Raw genomic sequence first — 23831 nt, 5'->3', positions numbered from 1 at the left:
GGTGCCTCTGGTAACTCAACTGGGCAAATTCCTGCTGAGGCCTAAGAGCTACCAATGACCTGGAGTAAAAGTATGTTAATTGATGAAGTTGAATACCCAGGTTATCTCTCTCCTGATACCACTCGCTTAGATATTTCATCACTCTGTAGTCTCTAAAATTGATGATTATGACATCCCCACTGATGTCTTTTGGTCTAGGACCCAACCATTTAGCCCTTCTGACATGGAGAATATCCCCATTTATATTTGGTGGCAGCGGACGTTTTTTTTTAAGCCAGTATATTATTTTATTTTTAAGGCTCCCATAGTCCTCATACTGATTTGGTAGAAGCTCAGGGACCCCGGTCAGTATGGCCACAAATGGAGCCGATTCCGGAGGAAGAGTAATTTGAATTTCTCGTTTCGGTCTAGTTCCTTGATTTTTTTGGGCTGACCCAGTGTTCGTTGTCTCTACCGCATTGGGCTTATTTCTAGGGGCTAGGGCGTCTGTGGGATTTTTATTAAGATTATTCGTTACGGGATCTGCCCTTCTGGTTTTTACCCCTGTATTAATCGGACCTTCGGATGATTTAGTTAAATTACTGTTGTTAGTTTGAGGCTGACCTGTTTGCGATTGGGTCGACCCAGATTTTTGAGTTATAGCGTTTGAGTTTTGTTGGTTCGTCCCTGGTTTGGATACGGGTCTAGCAGATTTCACATTAGGGGCTAAAGTAGTATTAGGTTTCCTGGCTCCTGTAGTCTTATCTATCTGATTCACAAGTTCTCTGGTCAGTTCCACATTAGTTTGTGTGGTGGCTTCTAGTTCACCCAGTTTTTCCGTGATAATTTTTAAGCGATGAACTAGCGGTAAAATTAAGGAAGTGACCAGATGTTCGAACTTCTCTACCAGCTCTTTAATTGGGGCAGATTGTGTTGATGATTCATTAATGATGTTTATTTTATTAGTGCTAGGATTTTCTAATGCGTTCTTATTGGGTCTACTTGTGGGGAGAGGTGAAAAGCGCTTTACTGGGGGCGTGGCACTGGGAGGGGGCGCGGCTCACGCGGGAAGAGGACCCAGCTGTTGGTATTGCTTGCTGGTCCTCGCAGTCCCGGGGCCGCGCCTCTCACCTCCTCTGCGGCCTCGCTGACACACGACTCCTCATGCTGGAAACTGAAGAGCCTGGAAAGGGCTGGGGAACAAGTAGGCTGCTCCTGCAGCGCCGGACAAAGTTCAAAGTGAGAAACCTCTGAGCGAGCGGCAGCATGTCACAATGGAAGTTCATGGGAGCAGGTCTACTGGGACTCACAGAGGAGGACATATCCATGCCTCCATCACAGACTAAAGCAGCTTGAGTTGGCACTCTGACTAAGCCAGAGCCCATGTCAGATCCCAGGGTTAACCCTAACACCCTTCTGCTGGGAACCACCACTTGTAGCTGAACTAGGGGAACAGTTGCCTTAGAGGCAATGGTGGCCGGAGTTGTCTCCTTTTTAAGTCTCGCACCTGCCACGCATCGCGAAGCGATGTCGCAGCGAGACCTATAGTCGGCGAGTCTGCTTTCAAGGAGACAGGAGATGGCCACGCGCAGCATGCCGGAATCGGATCAGGTCGCGCGCGCGTTCACCATCTCCTGTCTCCCTTGAAAGCCTCATGCACTTCTCGCATACACACACAGCCACACCCCCCGCTTTTGTTTCGCACACGCATGCACACACACACGAGCGCATACACAGAGACACACGCACACACACGAGCGCACACACAGAGAGACACACGCACACACACGAGCGCACACACAGAGAGACACACCCTCACACACGAGCGCACACACAGAGACGCACGCACACACACAAGCGCACACACAGAGAAACACACGCACACACACGAGCGCACACACACACACGAGCGCACACATACAGAGACACCCCCCCCCCCACCCGCCGCCACCCCCAGTACAAATAAGCCCCACTCACCGCATCAGCGTCACTCCGGACTTCTGCAGCCTCCGCGGGGCTCTCCCTTGGGCATGGAAGCCCCGTGTCACCACTGCTCCTCTGGGTCAGCCACTCCGTGGGCGCGGGCTTCAGAAGATGGAAGTCCCGCCCCACGACGGTTTCAGCAGTGCACTCTCACATCTTGTTATTCATTTATAAAGGCGACACCTTAATTCTAACGAGTAGAAAAAGGCTGGACTGTTGGAAAATGTTCTCTTCGTGTGCAAAGCTGAACTATGCCGAGAAGTACTTTACGACGAGACACTATTAAACGAAACGCGCAGAAGTGTCTCCTTAGAATCATCCTTTAAGTGGAAACCAGCACAGCTGGCGACCACTTGAGTGCACAGCCCCGGGCAATTAGCGCTGGCAACTAACAATTAGAAAGGCAAGGCTACTCCTTTTAAAAGCTTTTTTTTTTTTCTTCTTACTTTGAGCACAAGGCGCGCGACCAATGCTTTTTTTTCCCGTCTGATTTTGATCTTCGCTCTCCTAAACAGCACGCTATGGGATATTGTAGGTTTTGACCAGCCGGCCAGTTCCAGAAGAGTATCTCTGCCGATACATCATGCTGGCACACACTGCTTCGGTGTCGACCGTTAACTTTGCTTGCATTGAAGTCCCACGAATTAATAAAACAGAAAGTACAACGACTGTATTGAACTTGTTTTTAGAGTTAAATGGTAGCCGTAGATCCTGGCATCTACACTCATCCAAATTGTGTGATCTGCAAATCGGCTCCATTCACTAAGCGAAGCTGGGCCCGCGTTGAAAGAGGCTAGCCAGTAGACTGGGGCATTCTATGATCGTAAACTGCTACACTGAGGCCCTCTTTTGGGCTTCCTGATACGTTCCTTTTCTTCTGTGGCGCGCGCAGGAGGCGCAGTCTAGCTGTAATAATTGCAGCTGCGGCTCGTGTGAAGTCGGTGGCGCGACTTTTCCTTTTGCAGCCTGTGTGGCTTTATTTTCCAAAGCATTTAATTACGCAGCTGTTGAAAGACCCGAAAACAATGCTGCTTTGTTTAGGCCTCAGAACTGTCAGTGCATGTGTGCAGCCAAATGCCACAAGCTAATTGCTGCTTCACTCTGATTGAAAATGCTGTGCTTCTTGCAGACTGCAAACCAATGCCATGCAAGCTGAACGTTATCATTGGCCAGGATGTGTATTTTTGCTCTAGCTCCTGGATTCCACTAGAGGGAATAATTACTAAAGGGAAAATTTAGAGTTTCTCAGAAGTGGGCGGTTCTTCCTTGTCTAGACAAGTCTCTTTCTCAGAGGTTATTGCGGGTGTTAACTTAGAGACAGTATCTTCGCCTTAATTATTGCACGTTGCTTTGGGCGCCCTGTTTGTTGTTAACCAATCGTGCATTTCCTTCACTGATTTAAAAACAGGACTATATTGTTTTTCCCTACAAATAGAGGCCCTCATTTAATTTGTAAAGAAGATATGTGTCGTCTTGTAAGCAGGTATCTAAATAAAAAGGGTGCTGCTGCTCTCAGAGATACAATACTTTCAAAATCGCATGTACAAATTGCATGACCTTTAGATACAGAGCTCAGTGTGAACGATGTGGCTTGTACACACACAACCACACACACACACACAACCACACACACAACCACACACAACCACACACACAACCACAACCATAGCCACACACACACAAAACCACATACACAACCACACACACAACCACACACACACCCACAAGCACACCCACAACCACACACACAACCACACACACACACACACACAACCACACCATCAGTGCACACTTTCACCAGGCACAGACACCATCAGTCGTCAGTGCACGCTTTCACCAGGCACAAACACCACCCCATCAGTGCACACTTTCACCAGGCACAAACATCACCAGCCATCAGTGCACGCTTTCACCAGTCACACACCACCAGACGTCAGTGCACACTTTCACCAGGCACACACATCACCAGCCATCAGTGCACGCTTTCACCAGGCACACATACACCACAAGCCGTCAGTGCACCCAGGCACACACACACCACCAGCTGTCAGTGCACGCTTTCACCAGGCTCACACCACCAGCCGTCAGTGCACGCTTTCACCAGGCACACACCACCAGCCATCAGTGCATGCTTTCACCAGGCACACACCACCAGCCGTCAGTGCACGCTTCAACCAGGCACACACACCACCAGCCGGCAGTGCACACTTCCACTAGGCACACACACCTCCAGCCATCAGTGCACAATTTCTACAGGCACAGACACCACCAGCCATCAGTGCACACATCAATTGTTAACACATCCACAATTAACTATTGTAGCAATCGCAGTATGGCACACTTTACTTTTACACATATTCATCTAAAGCGCAGCATGCCACCATTGCTACAAAAATAAATACACTTTTTTTGGCCTACAATTTATAGACTTTTTGTTGCAATTGGTGTTGCAATATTTAGCAATGCCAATAGCTCAAACTTAATTAATGCGAGACTTATTGCATTGCAAATGCTTGTTGGTGCAGTCACTGGTCCAGTGACTATTATTCTTACAAACTTTGCACCATGGTTTTCTTGGGCCTTATTTTTTTGGAAGATTGGGAGTTCTCACCATTAGAAGATTTTTGGGGACCTTGTGAAGACTTCTGGTCTCTACCTTTCACCCCAACCTTTTGATCTTGCTTCTTTTGGTCACCACCTTGGTTCTGTACCTTCTGTTTCACACTGGTTCTGACCCATTTGTCTGCCTTCTTTCCCAATTCTTGGGGAGAGGTCAGATCAGAGTCCACCAGGTGCTGATGCAACAGCTGGTTTTGACAGTTATTAAGAATCTGTTCTCTCATGATCAGATTATACAATCCTATATAGTCACACACTTTACTGCCCAGAACCAGCGCTCCAGTGCCTTATTAGCACAATCTACAAAGTCAACCCAGTCCTGAGTCTGTCTTCTGGGTGTCTCTAACTGTATTCTATACTGCTCAGTGGTTAAGCCAAACCCATCTATTAGGGCACTCTTGAGGACCTTGTAACCATCAGCATCCTCTTCTCTGACAGTGAGGAGCTTGTCTCTACCTTTGTATGCAAAGGAGAGGCACAAGATTGCTGCCCGCTGCTCCTGGGGTACCTTCTGTACTTTGCAGGCCTTCTCCAGTACAGTAATCCACTAGTGGATGTCATCCCCAGTGCACTGTCTTTTGGAGAAATATTTTACAATATAGATAAGAAGCTCATGTGATTGTGAATCTGGATACATCTCCATGAAGCATATCTTATTGAACCATTGAGTTTGGTGTTCTTTTTCTCCTTTTTAAATGGAATTATTTTCCTTTTGTATTGTCCCATTTTTTTGTGTAATGAACTTTTGATGTACTATAATATGTTGACCAAAATCTGGTTTTTAATTTACTGAAATAAAATGTACATGTTTTATGTATGACTATTGCATGTTTTTTTCAATATTTGCTCCACATTTGTTGATTCAGGTCAATTGTCTCTGTTTTGTCTAAAAATTGTGGTTTGCTTTGAAGTTCACCCAAAGGGGAAAACTTTATTGACAATTGTGTCCTTTGGTACCCTACCCCTTTGGTTTGTTTGGGTCCCTCTCTTTTGTTAGAGGTTTTATGGAATAGTAACAATGCTGACAATCTTATTTCTAATCATATGTCTGCTTGTATTAGCTAAGCTGCTGCACCTGAGATCACGGTGTTAAAATAAATATTTTAAACTTACTCGTGTCTCCCTTTACTCCATGTTTTGGACTGGTATGAGAATGTAACAAAAGACTGTTCTTGTTTCCCACCTTACCAGAGGTAACCTGAGTCGCATGTTCTGGGTTGTCTAATCATTGGTTTCTTTGCTATAGGACTAAGAGCTAATGAGACACTGATACAAGCCTGGTAGGTGATTTTGGGTACTAAGGTGAGTTTTTGGCACACCCTAATTCACTGAGGTCCTGAGTCTCTGTGCACAGTTCGGTGTCTGTGCAGAATCCCTGCAACAAAAGAATGGGCCACTTTGACCTTCCTCATCTCCAGGCAGCACTGGATTCCCCAGGTCAAGGTCCTTATCCTCTTCCTGGTTTCCATCAGTGTCAGAATCCTGGTGGGGCAACACACTGGGATCCTCTTCCTCAGATGTATCCACCCCATTGCCTACCTTGTCAGGATCTGATGCTCTTTTAAATTCATCAAGCAATAACACCTCTATAAGGCGTTGGGTATTAGGATTCTGTCCTGGCTTCAATCTTCTCATTTCATAAGGGGTGGTATGCACACCGTCTTTTCCCTCAGTGTAATCTATGATTTTAACTTTTACTGGCACACAGAGCCCTTAACTCTTGAAGAGGGAATGTGTCATACTTCGATGTCTGTACCTGACTGACATCTTGGACAGACCCACTAGGTCCCTCCTTTGAAGACATGACTAGTGAGGTGTGGTGTATGCACCTACCTACACTATTGGTTTCCTACTAAACCTCTCTTGAGTTGTGGTGAGGGCGTGCTTGGCCCTTAACACACACAACTCTAAATTCAGTAGAACTTACTGTATTATAAGCTTGTATTATATGTACCTATGGTACCTTTATGGTTTTTCAAATGATATTCTCAAGATTATCTGGTAAAACAATCCAAGCTGGAATCCCACACGCTGCACACCAATGTGAGAAGTTGGCCTGGCATCTGATGTCCACTATTTTAGTGGGCACCTTGCACCAGTCCAAACGACCCTTATTGATGGTAGGTTCAGACAACCTTTATAGATATCTATCCTATTGGTAGCGGTGGAGAGCAGCCTTCAGGCTAAGTCTTGAAGGAATGTAAAGCAGCTTGTTTTACCTGTCTATAATCTCTTGAATGATCAAACAAAAGCAGAACGACACCAGGTTTATATATAAAATATATGTATTTATTCTAAACACACCCCTCTAGTCTCTTTATGAGGCTAGAAGTAAAAGTACAACTAAAATAGCACACAGTCAATTAGCACAGTATACGTTTTGCCCTAGGCGCCTCACAGACCGTATACTAAGAAAGTGGTATAAGTACCGCTCTAAGCATAGAGACAAGGCCTAGGGCCTGTAGAACCACTGGGGCAACCAGGAACCAGCCAAGGTAGGGACACAAGAGACCCACTGGGGAGGTGTGCAGTGTCTAAACACAACCGCGAATCACCATTGACTTCTATGGAGAAAGTTAAAGTTACAAGTTTATAGTTTAAGGACACTGAGGAGAGGACTACGGTAAAACCCCTTTAGAACTAGACAGTTCAAGAGTCAAGACCTACAGTAGCACCAAAGTACTCGTGTTACCTCACCCAGGGAAGCCGGGTGCAATGGTGTCTTTTCGTCGTCGTTTCCAATGGAGAGCTGCAAAGAAGTGCTGCAGGCGACCAGGAGAAAAGTGTTCGGATGAATCCAAGAGTGGATCGGAGATCTGAAGAATCTGAAAGCAGAGGGGACAGAGTCTGGGTCACTAGCCAGTGACAAGGATGGCGACAAGAAGATGCCAACCAATGTCGGGTGCTTTCAGGTGAAGTAGGTGAAGCTTCACTCTTCAGCCACGAGGACCAGGAGGCGTTGACGACAACCAGGAGCTGGATTTGAGCTGTCCCACAAAGGATGTCGAGTGCTGCAGCATTGGTATCCGGATTGGACCCAACAAGCCTTGGCAACAGCAACCCACGTAAGATGACAAGACAAACCAGCAAGGTCTGAGGGACTCACTATTTTGAGGGGAGTCAGGCCACGTCTGGAGCAACCAGGGAAGCCCAAGAAACAAAGGATTGTTGTTCGTGGGGACCCACCAGTTGATGGACTAGGGATCGAGAAGGCGCTTGTGCTGAAATGCTGAAAGCAGGCCCACGGAATACTCGTGGAGTGTAGGCCCACAATCTTCAATACAAAAGGTGCTCAGGGCTTGGACTACAAGTATCCAAATGCACAACTTCGGGAAAGCTTGGAAAGTTGATGCACTAGCAAGTGTGCAGGATGTCCAGGAGTTCCGGTCCCACGTCTCTCATGATAGCTACGGGTCTCAGCTTTGCTGGGGACTCGTGTCAGCCTCCGAGATGTCTGGAGGTCCATGTCCTGTGTCGCAGATTCTTCGGGATCGGATATATGATGTTACAACGCATACTTTTACTCCGCATACCATTACAACGCGGTATTTACAACGCATACCGTTACAACGCATAGCGCTTTGGGGTGCTGGATAGTGGTAAGTATAATTTACTATTCTAACTCCAGTCCCCGTGGACCCTAGGGAAGGTGTTGGATAGTAAATTAAACTTACCTCTTATCCTAGAGCGCCCCCCAGCGCAATGCGTTGTAATGGTATGCGTTGTAATGCCTGCGTTGTAGTGGTAGTGCGGAGTAAAAAATGCGTTGTAACAGGTGCATACCTTCGGGATCCGGCGGGAGCCTCGAAAATGCAGACCGGAAAGATGCTTCTTTGGTGCCTGTTTGAACAGGGGAGTCACTCCTAGACCCCAAGGGAGATTTCTTCCATTTTCCAGTCGATATGGAATGTCGAAGGTCCAAGATTTCTGTTTCCGAGTTTCGTCCAGGGTAATCTAAAGTGTCAGTGACTGGGTCCCTATACTTATACCCAGTTTAGGGGCTGGACTAACTTTAAGGTCCTACCTATGGGAGGACCTGGGGAGGGGGTGGTTACACCCCTTCGTCCAGTTTCGCGCCAGAGCTGGGGCTGCTTGCCCCAGAAACCGGTTTGAACTGGGAAATGCACGGGGACACCTTGTGTGCCCCAGGCACTGTCTGGAAAGCATTCACTGAATGCAACCCATCCTGCCCCGAAACACTAAAGCCTGTCTGGGGAGGTGCTGGCACCTGCCTGGACAGGGAACCTATTGTCCTGGCCTCCCCTGCCAGAGTTTCGTCCAGCAGCAGGCGGTCAGACTCGTGTCTGTGGCAGCAACATCCATTTTGTGATGCTAGGGCTCTTTTAAACATTTACCGGGTAAGTAAGTGTGTACATGTCTTCTCCCTCTAGAAGGGTGGAATACTGCCCCCACCGCCAGAACTGGCAGGGGGTAGGATTCCAAAGTGTTTGACACCAAACACAACAAGTTTTGATGCAGCCATTCCAAAGTTGGCATTTACCGCCAGGTTATAATGCACTTAAGAGAATATAGTATGGCTGTATCATAGAACAGCTATAAGGAAGGGATTCCGAAAGCTGCAGAGAGGCTCAGCTCATGCTTGGGCACCCTCTCACACAAAACCAAGCACTCTGCCTTCAGGATTGTTAAGGCCTGCCATAGGAGTGACTTATAGGTTTATATGTGTCTATCTATAGAGGTAGATATAGGTATACTATATCTAAGTAAGGGGTACTTACACCACCTAACCCAGGCTGCCACTACAGACCCGTGGTGCCATTTTGAAGGCTTCCTGGGGTGGCATAATACATGCTTCAGCCCCTGGTAGGCCTCTGGGGTACCTATGCCTTTGGTACCTAAGGTACCATATACTAGGGACTCACAAGGGTAACCCAGTAGCCAATCTGGAGTGTACCTAATGTACAGGTAATCAATTTAGAGAGAGAACAGCTAGGCTGTGGTCCTGATTAGCAGGGCTAAAGTTGATAAACCAGTGAAACACAGCAAAAAGTGGGGGTAACCATAGTAAGAAGATCCTACTCTCCTACACTGTTCATGGCTGAAATGTCAGAGCATGTCCCTGGTGGTTCAACACCTGGCGGGCTTTCTGAACAGCAGGGCAGACTAGCTCAGCTGATGATGCCTAGCGGATCCCAAATCATGTCTCCATTTGGGGGTGGTGCAATTCACTTTTAGCAGTGGGGAGAGCTTTGGTTAGATCTGTGTGCCACTTCAGAGAATGCACAATATCAGCTGTTCTGTGTGCTGGAGTTTCCAAAGCGGCTCTTGCTCATAGACCATCTTTGTCTTAAGTGGACCTCAGTGCTCCTGTACGCCTTTCTAACCATACCACTCCATCCCAGAGTTCTCAAGAAGATCAGGAACGACTGGGCCCAAGTCATTCTTGTGGCTCTGGAGTTGTCTCAGAGAGTTTGGTATCCTGAGCTGTTAAGCCTGGCCATCGGTCCCCGATCAAGCTGCCCCTTTGAGAGGATCTTCTGTTGCAGCAGTAGGGGAGGGTTCTCCACCCAACCTGTAAATGCTCCACCTTCATGTGTGGAGATTAAGCGGAAACAGTTGACCGCTTTTGACCTTCCATCCGAAGTCTGCAATGTTATATTGGCAGCCAGGCATCTCTCCACCAAGAAGGTACACAGCTGCCACTGGGACAAGTTTGTGGCATGGTGTGTAGAAAAGCAAGTTCACTCTTTTAAGGAGCCTCTTTCTCTTGTCATTCTATGTATTCTTTCTCTTGCCCAGCAGGCTCTGCTTTGAGCAACTCATAGGGCTATCTTTCTGCTATCTCAGCCTTTCTGTGGGTAACAGATCAGCCTTTCCGCCTCAAATCCTCTGTTGTAAATAGGTTTTTTAAAGGTCTCCATCATGTGTTTCCACCTTCACTCTTAATCACGTCTCAGTGGGACCTCAATCTCGTACTTACAAAGGGAGTGCTCATTACATGTGCACTCCCTTTGCTCCACCACATAACTTCCCTCTTAGGCTCCTTACCATCAAGAAGGCCTTCCTAGTGGATATAATATCTGCCTGGAGGGTCAGTGAGCACCAGGTCTTGCCATCTAAGTCTCCGTACCTAACTATCTTCCCAGACAAGCTGGTTATTCTCATTAGAGCTTCCTTTCTGCTGAAAGTTATCACTCCCTTTCATAAAGGCCAGTCCATCACCCAGCCTACCTCTTATACTCCGCTGCATTCTCTAACGAAGATGAGTGACCCCATTGTCTGGACCAAAAAAAAGCTCTGCCTTTTCACTTTGCCCACACAAAAGGTTTCCAGGTCGGTGATCAACGCTTTGCGGGGTATAACAGAGCCACGAAGGAGAAGTCGGTGCAGAAATGTACCATCTCCTGATGGATCGCACTCTTCATTAAAATCTGCTACACATTGGCCAAGAAGCCACCCAGTTTGCGTGCACATTCCACCAGAGCTAAGGCAGTAACCAGAGTTCTGGTCCTGGACATATGGCAGGCAGCACCGTGGGCTTCACTGTACACGTTCACCAAACAATACTTCCTGGACAGTCAGGTCCGTTGCGATGGGCATTTTGCCTTTTTGGTCCTTCAGGATTTTCTAGTGTGAATTTGTTGCACAGATGCACCGCTGGAGAGGTATTGCTTGGGTATCTTTTCTAACGTAAGGAATCTGCAACTATAAGTCTCTATTAGATGAACAAGTTATTTTTGGTAACGCCTTATCAGGTAGGCTCTCTAGCTAGGTGCAGATTCCTTATTGGCCCACCTGGGCCCTAGTTTTCCAGTATTTTCCGAGGCTCAGTGTTCCTAGCATGGAAAGTGGTGAGATGAAATTGAGGTCAGCACATTGGAGTGGCGCCTGTATAGGCACCGCAAATGTCACTTCCGGCGCCGATGACTCCACACAGAGCTGAGCGATTCCACCTACTGGCGCACAGAGATACTGTTCTCGAAAAATTTCCAGATCCAGTCAGACATCTGGGGATAATTCTAAGGTAAGGAATCCTCATCTAGATAGTCTGTACCAGATAAGGCATTAATGAAGGTAAGTGACTGGTTCATTAGTTACTGTTCTTTAAAGTGAGATGTTGTTTTTTTTAAAGAGATGTGAGAGATTCAAATTTTACATTTTGGTATTGATTCTCTTTGTATGTGGTTATGAAACGGGAGTAGTGTACTTCCTTTAAATACTTGCTTGTTGCCTACTGATGAGTTCCCTCCCATTTCCAATTTCAGATAGGTGTCAGATTTTTGTTTATACTGACAAAAAAGGAATGCAATTCTTACTCTGTGAACGACCATATCTGTTGTGAGTGCCATATGCATCCATTCCTCTGACCCTAGCACCACCGTGCTAGTTTAATCTAGCAGGATTTCTTTTAGTAAAATATGTACGCTTTGTCATTTTGCAGCTATCCGAGATGTCAGTAGGTCTGCTGAGGAACTCTTCACTTCCCACTCTAACTGCAACCCTCACACCCTCTTCCACCTGCCCATCACTGGTAGAAGGCCACTACAACAACACAGAGCTCAGGTGAGTGAAAGACCCAGGGCTGGGGGAACCAAGATGATTTAGCGGTGCAGGAGATCTGAACGATACCTACCTCATATCAGAAGTGGCACCAATTACAGCCTGCTTCGCATCTTCATACGTAGCTAACGGAATTTGTATAATAAGGCTCTGGTAATAGAATGGGCATCAGCCAGCAAAGCTTGTATCTCGGTGCTTACAAAGTTTTCCTTCTGAATAGTATGAGAGTATTGAAAAACAAACCTCGTTACTGTACCATGGATGCTAGCCAGATTTATCTGCTTAGAATTCATACCAACAGACTTGAAGGATTCGGTATCTCTAGTTGGCAGACATGTGACTTGGTGCTAGGAATATAATGAGGAAACTTGACTGATCACTTGAAAACATCTTTGATAGTCACTAAAGGTTGGTCTCGCAACTTTAAAGGTGATGAAACATGGCTGATAGAATAAATCCTTTTCACTTGCCTACCTGTTTCTGCTGATTTACTACGCAAACTCCTGCAGGACGCGATTGTTGGCTGAGTTAAATGACTGTGAAACTGTTTCCTATGCATATCCTGTTTTTGCTAATTTTGTTCCAATGTTGTTTAGAGGCACTTATGTCATTCAGAATGCTTGCTCTTTCCACAGCAAGAAAAGGCGTCTTTGAACCTAACTTTGTTTGTACCTTCGGGGAGGCTTTACTGTTGGTGGTGTCCTGTGCCACAATCTTTCTTGGTGCCCCCACTGACTTCCTTTTCCACAGCTTCTTTCACGACCAACCTCCAAGGTTGCCCCTCATCTCCCCTACCCTTTTCTTCATGAATGTAATTCTTTTATAGCGATGAGCTTGCCATTGTAGGGTGTCAGAGTACTTTACATCAAACACACATTATGACAAGACAATGAATCATACAAGTGTGTAAGTCAATGTATGGGAAATGTTACATAAGACAAAGAAGATTACAAGGTCACATGCCTTGCATAATGGTAGGCAGTATATTGTAAGAGTGCTTGGTCTGGAGAAGCACAAACTCGAGATTTAAAAAGTAACAAAGTGGTTTGGATTGGCTTTACTAATGAGAATGTATTCGTACCCAAGCTAACCCTTTTATAGCAAACTTAGGATAACAAAAAACTGGGGTAAAACATACGTTCTAAACCTACCCTGTGCAGTTTGCATGCAGCTCTTTGATGCCAGATATTAGCTCACTGTGCTATAATAGAAAGATTTTAACTTATAAATTGCTAGTAGCATTAGGATCCTTGGATCTGCATATTAGTGTTTTTTTGCAGCAGGCACATCCCTCTGCACTACTCTGAGTCAAAACAGCCTCAAGACAAAACTCAGATCTCTTCAGCGGGTACTTCAATCATCAGAGATATTTTTACATTTTTATTATTGTTACTAGCTGTACCCGGCCACGCGTTGCTGTGGCTCAGTCTGGTTATATGGAAGAGAAAGAAAAGAGTAAGTGCACGTTTCTAATATGTTTAATTTCACAATGTTTGTGGGTATACAATATGTTTTTGTGACTATTGTCTGTATGCGTCCCTTGTAGTTGTTGCGCAGCAAGCAAATCGATAGGGTCTGTTCGGCCTTTCGATTAAAAACACGCGCGTATTGTACAAGCACGTATTGTACACTCGTGTATTCAAATCCAACGTTGTGTATATGTAAACATGCGCTAATGTTGCAAAGTGAACCAACTCCCCCCCCCCCCCCCCCCCCCCTCCACCCACTTCCTGGTCTGCCATCCTGACACCAACTGTCCATCCTGATCTATGTAGACTATTGTCTCTATGCGTCCTTTCTTAATGTTGCAAAGTGAACCAACTCCTCCCCCCTCCCTTCACCCACTTCCCATTCTGCCATCCTGACACCAACTGTCCATCCTAGTATATGTAGACTATTGTCTCTATGCGTCCATTGTAGTTGTTGCGCATCAACCAAATCGATGGGGTCAGTTCGGCCTTTCGATTAAAAATATGCTTGTATTAGACACGCGCGTATTCAAATCCAATGTTGTGTATATATAAACATGCGCTTAATCGAATCCAACGTTGTGTCAAAATTTCAAAGCAATCGGTGAAGAACTTTTGGAGATTTAAGATTTTGAACAAACGAACATTGACATTTTTATGTGTCTAATCGGGCTTTCGATAAAAAACACATGCGTATTCGACACACGCGTATTCAATCCAACGTTGTGTATATAAAAACACGTGTGTATTCGAATCCAACTTTGTGTCAAAATTTCAAAGCAATCGGTGAAGAACTTTTGGAGATTTAAGATTTTGAACAAACCAACATTGACATTTTTATGTGTCTGTTCGGGCTTTCGATAAAAAACACATGCGTATTCGACACATGCGTATTCAATCCAACGTTGTGTATATAAAAACACGTGTGTATTCGAATCCAACTTTGTGTTAAAATTTCAAAGCAATCGGTGAAGAACTTTTGGAGATTTACGATTTTGAACAAACGAACATTTACATTTTTATTCATATAGAAGATTACTATAATGAATTATGCAAGGTGCATTTAACCCCATAAGATATTTGAAAATACATGGCACTGGTATAACTGATGTACAGCCAGCAGTGTGGACACTACTGGCCCATTACATCAATCACTTTGAACTTAGACCCTAATTTACAGCTGCTTTATGCCAAAGTGTGAAACGGCAGGAATAGATTGTATTTAGCAATACAGTGCATTCCTGTCCTTTCTCCCTACGTTGGCACCATTTCCACAGCCTAGCACCAAAGCAGGCACCCTTACACCATGGTGCAAGAGTGCCTCCGTTGCATGCAGGATTATTTTTATGCAGGAAGGGGTACCTTCCTGCCCAGGAAATATCCTAAGAGGTATTTTATTTTTTCTATGTGTGCTGCAGAATGACGCACACATAGAGGAAAACATGAGGACAAGAGTAAATCAGCCATCTCATTGGTAGTGGACCTTTCTGCTGCCATCTTAAAGCTACTGGAACTCTCTGCTGCCATCTCAATGGTAGTAGACCTCTCTGCTGCCATCTTAATGCTACTGTTGCTCTCTGCTACCATCTTAATACTAATGGACCTCTCTGTCGCCATTTCTTTTCTTACAGAATTTTATGTAGCGCAAACTTGACCCAAAGGTATCGGGTATCAGAGCGCTTTACAGGAGCACCAGTTGCGTTACATGTGGACACATTCATTGTTGTTAGGCATGGGTAAATTAAGTGATTTGCCCAGAATAACAGGATGTTCAGCGTTATTGCCGAGGCTCGAACCCAGTTCCCCAAATTTGAGGTCGTTCGCCCTAGCCTTTAGGCCAACTCCTCTCTCACACCATTATTTTTTTAACCAATTTTTATTGTTTTTCACAGAGAAATACCAAACCACAACATGTACATGCATGTACATACTACAGAATTGTTACCATTGTTCCCTGAGAGGCTCGAATATTACAAAACGACATATATCGTACAATCAGGTGGTTTTGGTTTGGAATTATTAACAAAACAAAAGAGGAACATTCAGATCATTACAGTTGCACTTACTGTATGAGTAGTGAAGAAATGGTAGACACACAACCAGCCCATCTAGAGCGATCTCCCAACTCGCACAAAAAGCTGCAGTGTTGCTGTCTGAGTATGGGTTTTAATCGTGCGATAGTACAGGATTGCTGTGGCTCTGCGTATGCCTAAAAAATCTCTTGGCCAAAATACATTAAGAATTTTATGTCTGATATCTGCCACCCAGAATATTATGATTACCCTGTAATCCTGTGGTATATCATGAGGAAATAATTAAAGAGAGAATGTCTAAATACCCTAGAGGAAGCAAGATTGACGTTGGAACTGGTCAAGCCCACTGTACAGCATAACCCAAATGGTTTTGACCAGTTTCTCAATGCCACCATATTTAATCAGTGTTTTTAATGCCCAACGTAGGTTTGTTCTGACACACTTTAGGCTAGATATCTTTCACCGTTTGACTAGCTTCCCTAACACTAATAATTGTTCCCATCAATTAACATGTTGTCCTTGTGATAAGACGTCAAGTCAATCGACCATCCACGTACAGTTTTTCTTTACATTTTCTGGATCATTTTTATTTAGCCTTTATTAAAATCCTTAAATTTTAGATAATGTAGACCTGCGTATTTATTTTTACAGCTACTTCCAAATTTATTCATATGTGTGGTATCAGCAAGATTCTTGAGGGCTGTCATTACCAGAAGGAAGATATTAACCGACATATGCTAAATTGTTTCTGTTTTATCTCACTCGATTTTAAATTCTGATTACATTTTATTGTATTGTAATTTATACTTTTATCATTCTCCATCTGAATCGAATACAGATGATTTGAATTTGAGTAGTGAAGAAATGGTAGACACGCAACCAGCCCTTCTAGAGCAATCTCCCAGCTAGCACAAAAAGCTGCTGTGTTGCTGTGGGAGTATGTTGCGCAAACGCTTTACACATTGCCTCTGATGAGAAGCCTGTCTGCTCTGTCTGGACACACAGCTCACTTGTAAAAGACGAATTCTTGGGTTCTGGTTCCTGAATGAACTAGGGGCCCCGTGGTCAATATCCTTTGCAACTCTCTGTTTGTGCAATGATGACCAATCCCAGCGTGGCTCAGCGATGACGATACAGACTCCCGGCCAGCGGCGGTGATGCTGGCAAGAGAGTCTCGCGGCTCTTCTCCTCGTCGGACCCGGCCTCGGGCACACAGCTCGAGGTGCGGCGGTGAATCACAAATTAAAAGGGCAGTAATCCTGGCAATTGGGGGCCGGTGGGGAAGAGATACCGGCCCTCAGTGCTCTATCTTGATCACGGGCCGGCGGCGGTGATGCACACGGTGCTCTCGGTACTAGGGGAGAGTGGCAAACTTTTATATCCCTGAGTTTCAACAGAAGGTCAGCTCTTCTCAGGCCCTTGGAGACAGGTATACTTCAAAGGGGGCAAAACACCCAGCACAGCTCCTCTTCAAGCAAGGAGGGACACAGCACACAGCAGAAAGTCCCTTAGTCCTCTTCCTCAGAAATACAAGCAACTGCAGGTCAGCTCCCAGACACTCAGCAATGGCAGCACTTTTCCTCAGTCTTCCTGGTTGTTCTTCTTTGGCAGGGATTCCTTCTTGATCACAAAGTTTTCCTGATCTAAAGTTTAGGGGTTTCAGCTCCGATATTTATGCCTCAAAAGTCTTTGTTCCTCTTGTGTGAGGGGTCCTGTACCCAGTCCAAACCAGTTCTGGATGCACTCTGCCAGCGCACATCTTCTTCATTTGTGAGTGTGGGCCATGGCCATCAGTTTATGTTTATGTTTATGAGATTTTTATAGCGCGCAACTACCCGGGGGTGTCTCCGCGCTCAGAATACAGAACCATCGCTGTGGCAGAAATTATAATGAAAAAAAACAGGTTCTTAGTTTTTTCCTGAAGCTGATGAGCGTGGGGGCGGTTTTGATGTAGAGGGGTAGTGTGTTCCAAAGTTTGGCTGTGGAGATCGTGAAACATCTGTCACCCCAATTGGCCCTTTTTGTACGTGGGACTTTGAGCAGATGAGCTGAAGACGAACGTAGTGTTCTTGAATGTTCAAGCCGGCAGAGGGCATTTTTAAGAAACTGTGGGCCTGAGTTGTTGATGGCTTTGTATGCAATGCATAGTGCCTTAAATTTTATCCGGCTCCTGACTGGGAGCCAGTGCAGCTGTCGGATCTAAGGGGAAATGGATGTGAACTTGGGGATGCTTAGTAAGATTCTGGCCGAGGCATTTTGGACTAGCTGCAATCTGTTAAGGATTTTTTCCTGGGTATTCAGAAGAAGGGCATTGCAGTAATCTGTTCTAGAAAAGACCAAAGTGCTGATTAGGGTTTTGCCGGCTGACGAGGGGAGGTAAGGTATGGTATCAGTTTTTTGATCTTTTTCAGAATGTAAAAGGATGAGGAGACCACGGAGTTGACATGTTGATGGAAAGTCATTTTATTGTCGAATATGACTCCAAGGTTACGAACCTTAGTGACAGGTCTTTGTTCCTCGTGTGTGAGGTGTCCTGTACCCAGTCCAAACCAGTTCTGGATGCACTCTGCCAGCGCACATCTTCTTCATTTGTGAGTGTGGGCCAGGGCCATCAGTCACACCGCAGGAGGCAGAGCCAGCATTGTCGAAGGCAGGAACAGCCCTATTCAGACCCAGGTGCTACTCCTCCAACCACTCTACATGAAGATTGGCCTATTCAGCTTAGTGCTGAGTGACCCAGCCTCCTAGAGCAACCCCAGCCCCTGGCACTCACAAACCAGACAGTCAATCCACTAACAGGCAGAGGCACACAGGAGGTTGAACAAGAAAATAACCACTTTCTAAAAGTGCTATTTCCAAACTTCGAATTTAAAAACCATCTTCACTAAAAGATGTGTTATTGATTTCTTAGTTCATGGATACCAGATTCCAACTGTTTATCTTACTGCTAATGGAAGATATGCAGGTAAACATGTTACACAGCATTCCCCATGTTATCCTATGGGCAAGATAGCCTTTCATTAGTGAATAACGAAATTGGCAGAATTTCACTATCAGGACATGTTACCCACACTAGTACATGTCCTACCTTTCACATACACTGCACCCTGGCCTGGGGGTTACCTGGGCCTACCATAGGGGTGTCCAATGTGTAATAAAAGGGAAGGGTCAGGCCTGGCCAGTGTGTACACTGGCCAGAATAACATGGCAGTTAACAAACTGCGCACAGGCACTGCAGTGGCAGGCCTGAGACACCATTTTAGGGCAACTCATGTGGATGGCACAATCAGTGCTGCAGGCCCACTAGTAGCCTTTGAATCACCAGCCCTGGCACACTCGGTGCATTTTACTGGGGACCTACTGGTAAAAAAAATATGCCAATTATGGATAGCCAATCACAATAGTAATTTAACCAGGGAGCACTTGCACTGATCAGCAGTGGCAAAGTGCCCAAAGCATATAAACCAGCAAAAACGAATTCCATAACAAGTGTAAAAAATACAGGAGGGTAGAGGCAAAAAGTCAGGGGTAACCACGCCAAGGATGCCAGCTCTAACCGGCGGGCCACAATGCCTGGCATTCTACATGCTAAAAATATGATTAATATTCGGAGGGATCTACATCCTCAAATCCTAGCCCACAAGTTCCACTCCTCTGTGCATGTCTCCTCCTCCAGACTTGATGCCTGGTGTGAGAAGTTCGCCTGGCATATGATGTTCACTATTCTAGTGAGCACCTTGCACCAGTCCAAACAACCCTTATGGTGATGATGGTAAAGTCAACCTTATAGACCAGCTATCCTAGTGGTAGCATGGACAAAGCAGTCTTAGGCTAAACTCAAGAGGGCATGTGAAGCCAGCTGTTTTACCATATGTAACCCCTTCAAATTCCAATTGAAAGGACACCACACAGGATATATATAAAATATATATGTATTTATTTCTAGACAATCCCTCTGAACTCTCTATGAGGTCAGAAGCACAAGCACATAACAAGTTACTTAATTAAAATACAATAAGTTGCACAAAATACAGTAGGGAACTAGGGGCACGCTAAACCATATACTAATATAGTGGTATAAGGACCACTACACGGAAAGTGAATAGGCCTAGGGCCTAGGGAATCGCTGGGGCTATGCTGTACTACCAAGAGTTAGGAAGCAGGAGGCCCACGGGAGGCGTGTGCAGAGTCTTTACTCACATGCAAGTTACCATAGAGAATGAATGGGAACATAAAAGATGGAAACTAGTTCTTTTAGGGCACTTCTGACTGGACTCGATGAAAGTTACTTGAAACCTAGACAGTTGGAAGTCAATACCCACAGGAGCACCGGAGTACTCGCGTTACCTCACCCACAGGAAGCGGGTGCATAGGTGTCAAAATGTGTCGGGTTTCGTCGCTGAATCCTATGAAGCCTTGAAGAAAGATGCTGCAGGCGACCAGGAGAGAAGTGTCCGGTTGGATCCAAGGGCGGATCGAGGATGAAGGGTACCTGAAAGCAGAGGGGACAGAGTCTGGGTCACTAGCCAGTGACCAGGAAGGAACCAGGAAGGAACCAGGCAATGTCGTGAAGCAATCAGGTGATGTCGTGAAGCTTGTCTCTGCAGCCACGTGGACCAGGAGGTGTCGACGACGGCCAGGAGTCAGGCACAGACTGTCCCACAAAGGCTCTCGCTGTCGACGGTGTCGGCTTCCGGATTGGAGTCAACTAGCCTTGGCAAAGGCAACCCACGCAGGAATCAAAGTTGGCTTCTTAATCCGACCAGCAAGGTCTGATGGGCTACTTCTTTTCAGGGAAGCAGGGGCCAGTCTGGAGCAACAGACCAGTGGTGTAAATTCAAAGGTTCGTCGCCAAGATGGCTACTAGCCAACGGGCAAGGGACCGGGCAGACGTGTCGAGCAGGAAAATGCAAAAGGGCCCCACGCAGAACTCGTGGAGTGTGCTGGGCTGATCTTCAGTGCATATGATGCTCGGGGCTGGGGCTTCTCAATTCCCAATGCACAGCTACGAGGGTGCCTCAGAAGCTGCACGGTAAGCAAGTCGCTGACTTTTCAAGATGGCCGGTCCCACGTCTCGCGTCGCCTACACGGGTCTCAGCTTTGCTGGGGCTGTGGATCGGGCTGAAGGAAGTCTGGAAGTCTGGTTCTTGTCAGTCTCTGTGCTCGGGCACCGGCGGGAGCATCGACAAAGCAAGCCGTTGATCGCTGAATGGTGCCTGCTTGTGCAGGGTGGTCACTCCTTGACTACAAGGGAGATTCTTCAGTCGTCGTCTTGCAAAGTAGAACGTCGAAGGTCCAGAGTTTCATTTCAGAGTTTCAGTCAGGATAAAATATAAAGTCTTGGGACTCAGTTCCTACCTATATACCAAATCTAGGGGCTGGATTACCTGCTAGGTCCCTCCTATGGGTGGGACATGGGAAGGGGGTGGTTACACCCCTTTCCCTTTGTCCAGTTTCGCACCAGAGCTGGGGCTGGAGTGCCCCAGCACCGGTTTGAACTGGACTATGCATGGGACAACTTGTGTGCCCCAGGCAGTGTCTCCTTTCTTTCAGCCCTCCCTGCCCTAATACACAAGAGCCTGTCTGGGGTGGTGCTAGCACCTCCCAAGACAGGAAACCTATTGTCCAAGCCTCCCTCGCTGGAAGGACTCCCAGCAGCAGGAGGTCAGACTTTTGTCTGTGGCAGCAGCATCCATTTTGTGATGCTGAGGCTCTGGTTAACTTTAACCGGGATTAGTAGGAACAACATGTCTTCTCCCTCTAGAAGGGTGGAATGCTGTGAGGGGTAGTATTCCAAAACGAATGACACCTTACTCGACATGTTTTGATAAAGCCAAACCAGAGGTAGCATTTAACCGCAAGGTTCTTAATGCACTTGTATATGGTATGGCAATATCCTGGAACAGCTATAAGGACATGGTTCTGAAAGCTGCAGACAGGCTAGGTGTATATGTGTCTAGACATACGGTTAGATATAGGAATACTATATCTAAGCAAGGGGTGATTACACGACCTTGCCCCAGCTGAGTGATCAGCCAGTTCTGTCAATGTGAGTGGCCATCCAGGGGTGGCATAATACATGCTGCAGCCCCTGGTAGGCCTTGGATGCACCTATGCCCTGGGTACCTATGGTACACTGTACAGGGGCACATAAGGTGACCCAATACCCAATTGGAGATGTACCTAAAGTACATGGAGTCCATTTTACAGAGAGAGCCGATAGCCTGGGGCCCTGATTAGCAGGACCCCAGGCCAACTAAGTCGAAAACCAGCTAAACACTAGGCAAAAAATCTGGGGTAACCATAGTCAGGTATCCACCTTCCTACACCTGGTTTGGTAGAAAAGATATCCTTAGGTGGACCAATGCCTGCATACACATGGCAAGCACACCATCAGACAACAATCCAGTCTTTCTAGACCTGGTGCTCCTTGCAGAGGCCAATACTACCAGATTCCAGTGCCTACGTCCAGAGAACTTGTTAGATAGTGCATTTAGGGAAGCTATCCAGCAAGCTTCTAGAAACTACTTAAGTGAGGATAAGGGATCAGTGGGCTCTGCCTTATGGGGGGGAACCTGAAAACAACTGGGGTTGGCTCGTAATCAGTAAGGCTGAGCCACAATCGATAATCAACAAAGAACAAGTGCCTATACTAATAGTAATTTAGAAAGGTTTGGCCACCAGAACAAAGAAGGTTTTTCAAAGCTGGGGTGTGCTAATAAATCGCTTTTTATTATAATATCTAGGTCAAAAAAGGGGTATATTTGTATTACTCATATACTGTTGAACAAAAACAACATTTTTTGTAAACACAAGAGAAATTATGGACAAAAAACAGTGAAGCGTTAAAATCCAACATGCATACCAAATTCAGTCATATCACAATCATACCTTGCCATTCATACACAAAACACATACAAATACACAGCACGACCAGATATAAATAAATAATCGTGCTGGGTATTAGGTCTGCTACAATATGTACAATTATATATACAATTTATACAGTGATTTTGTACAAGTATAAATCAAATGAATCCACAGAATCAAATGTCAAAATCAAAAACAATATATAAGACAATTTATAGTCGATAATGTGACGGTATGTTCACACTACAGGAAGAACCAAAAGGAGCAGACACTGGACATGAAGGAGCCTATGCGTTTCGAATCCCTATAGGTTGGGAGGGATTCTCATCAGGGCCAGGTAGCTCTAAAGAAAAAGAAGAAAAGAATTCTATTGTATACATCTTATAAAAACCTTATAAAATACCAAGAATCTCGAGTGCGTGACCACCCAAGGTTACCTATGCTTACCACTATGGAGAATATCCAAGAAGGGATAACACCTGTGTGAACAACGAAAATTAATAACGACTACATAAGTATGGGAAAGTGTTTGTGTAGCCTTCTCGTAACCGTCATAGAAGGAAAGGGAACGCATTTACCTTAGATGTATGCGGTAGCCATGTTTTTTATGGGTTCAAGTTGAAAAAGGCTGGATAAAGCTGGATGGCCTGGAAAAGAACGACGGCCATTTAGTGTGATAGAGAGACAAAGCATGGTGCTTATAGTCGGGCACTGGGTCAAGGTTCTTACCGGGGGATCGTGAATATTCACGTCCAAGCACAGGATCGTGGATTGATCAAATCGGACCTCGTAAGTTTTCAGCCTCTATCGGGAAGAAAAGTAAAGGCTTTTTAGGTCAGAGTTCGAGGTGTATACGAACAAGATTCTTTAGGTTGAGCTAGTCAAGCACTGGCTTACCGGTATAGAGCAATTGATGTTTTGAGAAATCACCGGCGTCTCCAACAGCACTAGTCTCTCGCACATGCGTAGAGTGTTGTATGGCTTGCAAGGCTTCTCTATATATAGGGCTTAAGTGCGCATGCGTGGTACCTTTCGGATACGGTAACTTCGGTTTACATGAAGAAAAACTTAATAAGTGGCACAGGCTGGAATGTCAGAAAATGGTTCTGGTGGCCAAACCTTTCTAAATTACTATCAGTATAGGCACTTGTTCTTTGTTGATTATGGGGGGAATGCATTAGTAAGAGCTGAGCTAGTTCAGCTGGAAGGAGACATCAATTACTAGAGGAGGAATATGATCAGGGTGGGAGACCACAGGTCTTAGAACCTCTACAAATCAAAATCCCTGAATACAAATGAGCGGCTGAAAGGAAGAATCATTTCTGTGGCAAATATAAATCAGCCCACATCTATGGGG

General features: G+C 45.6%; 1 protein-coding gene across 1 annotated transcript in view; it reads left to right on the top strand.

Moving 5' to 3' along the window:
• Positions 1-23831, top strand: part of KIF1A (kinesin family member 1A) — a 2508766-nt gene that overhangs the window by 2371295 nt on the left and 113640 nt on the right. The window contains exon 43 of the mRNA XM_086944020.1: positions 11984-12105. Coding sequence (XP_086800146.1) covers positions 11984-12105 — 122 coding nt within the window. The remainder of the gene's footprint in view (positions 1-11983; positions 12106-23831) is intronic.

The sequence above is a fragment of the Lissotriton vulgaris genome, chromosome 11 (assembly GCF_964263255.1).
Source record: "Lissotriton vulgaris chromosome 11, aLisVul1.2, whole genome shotgun sequence".
Lineage (NCBI taxonomy): Eukaryota > Metazoa > Chordata > Amphibia > Caudata > Salamandridae > Lissotriton > Lissotriton vulgaris.
The sequence above is the reverse complement of the archived record's forward strand: the minus strand, read 5'-3'. Positions and strand labels throughout refer to the sequence as shown.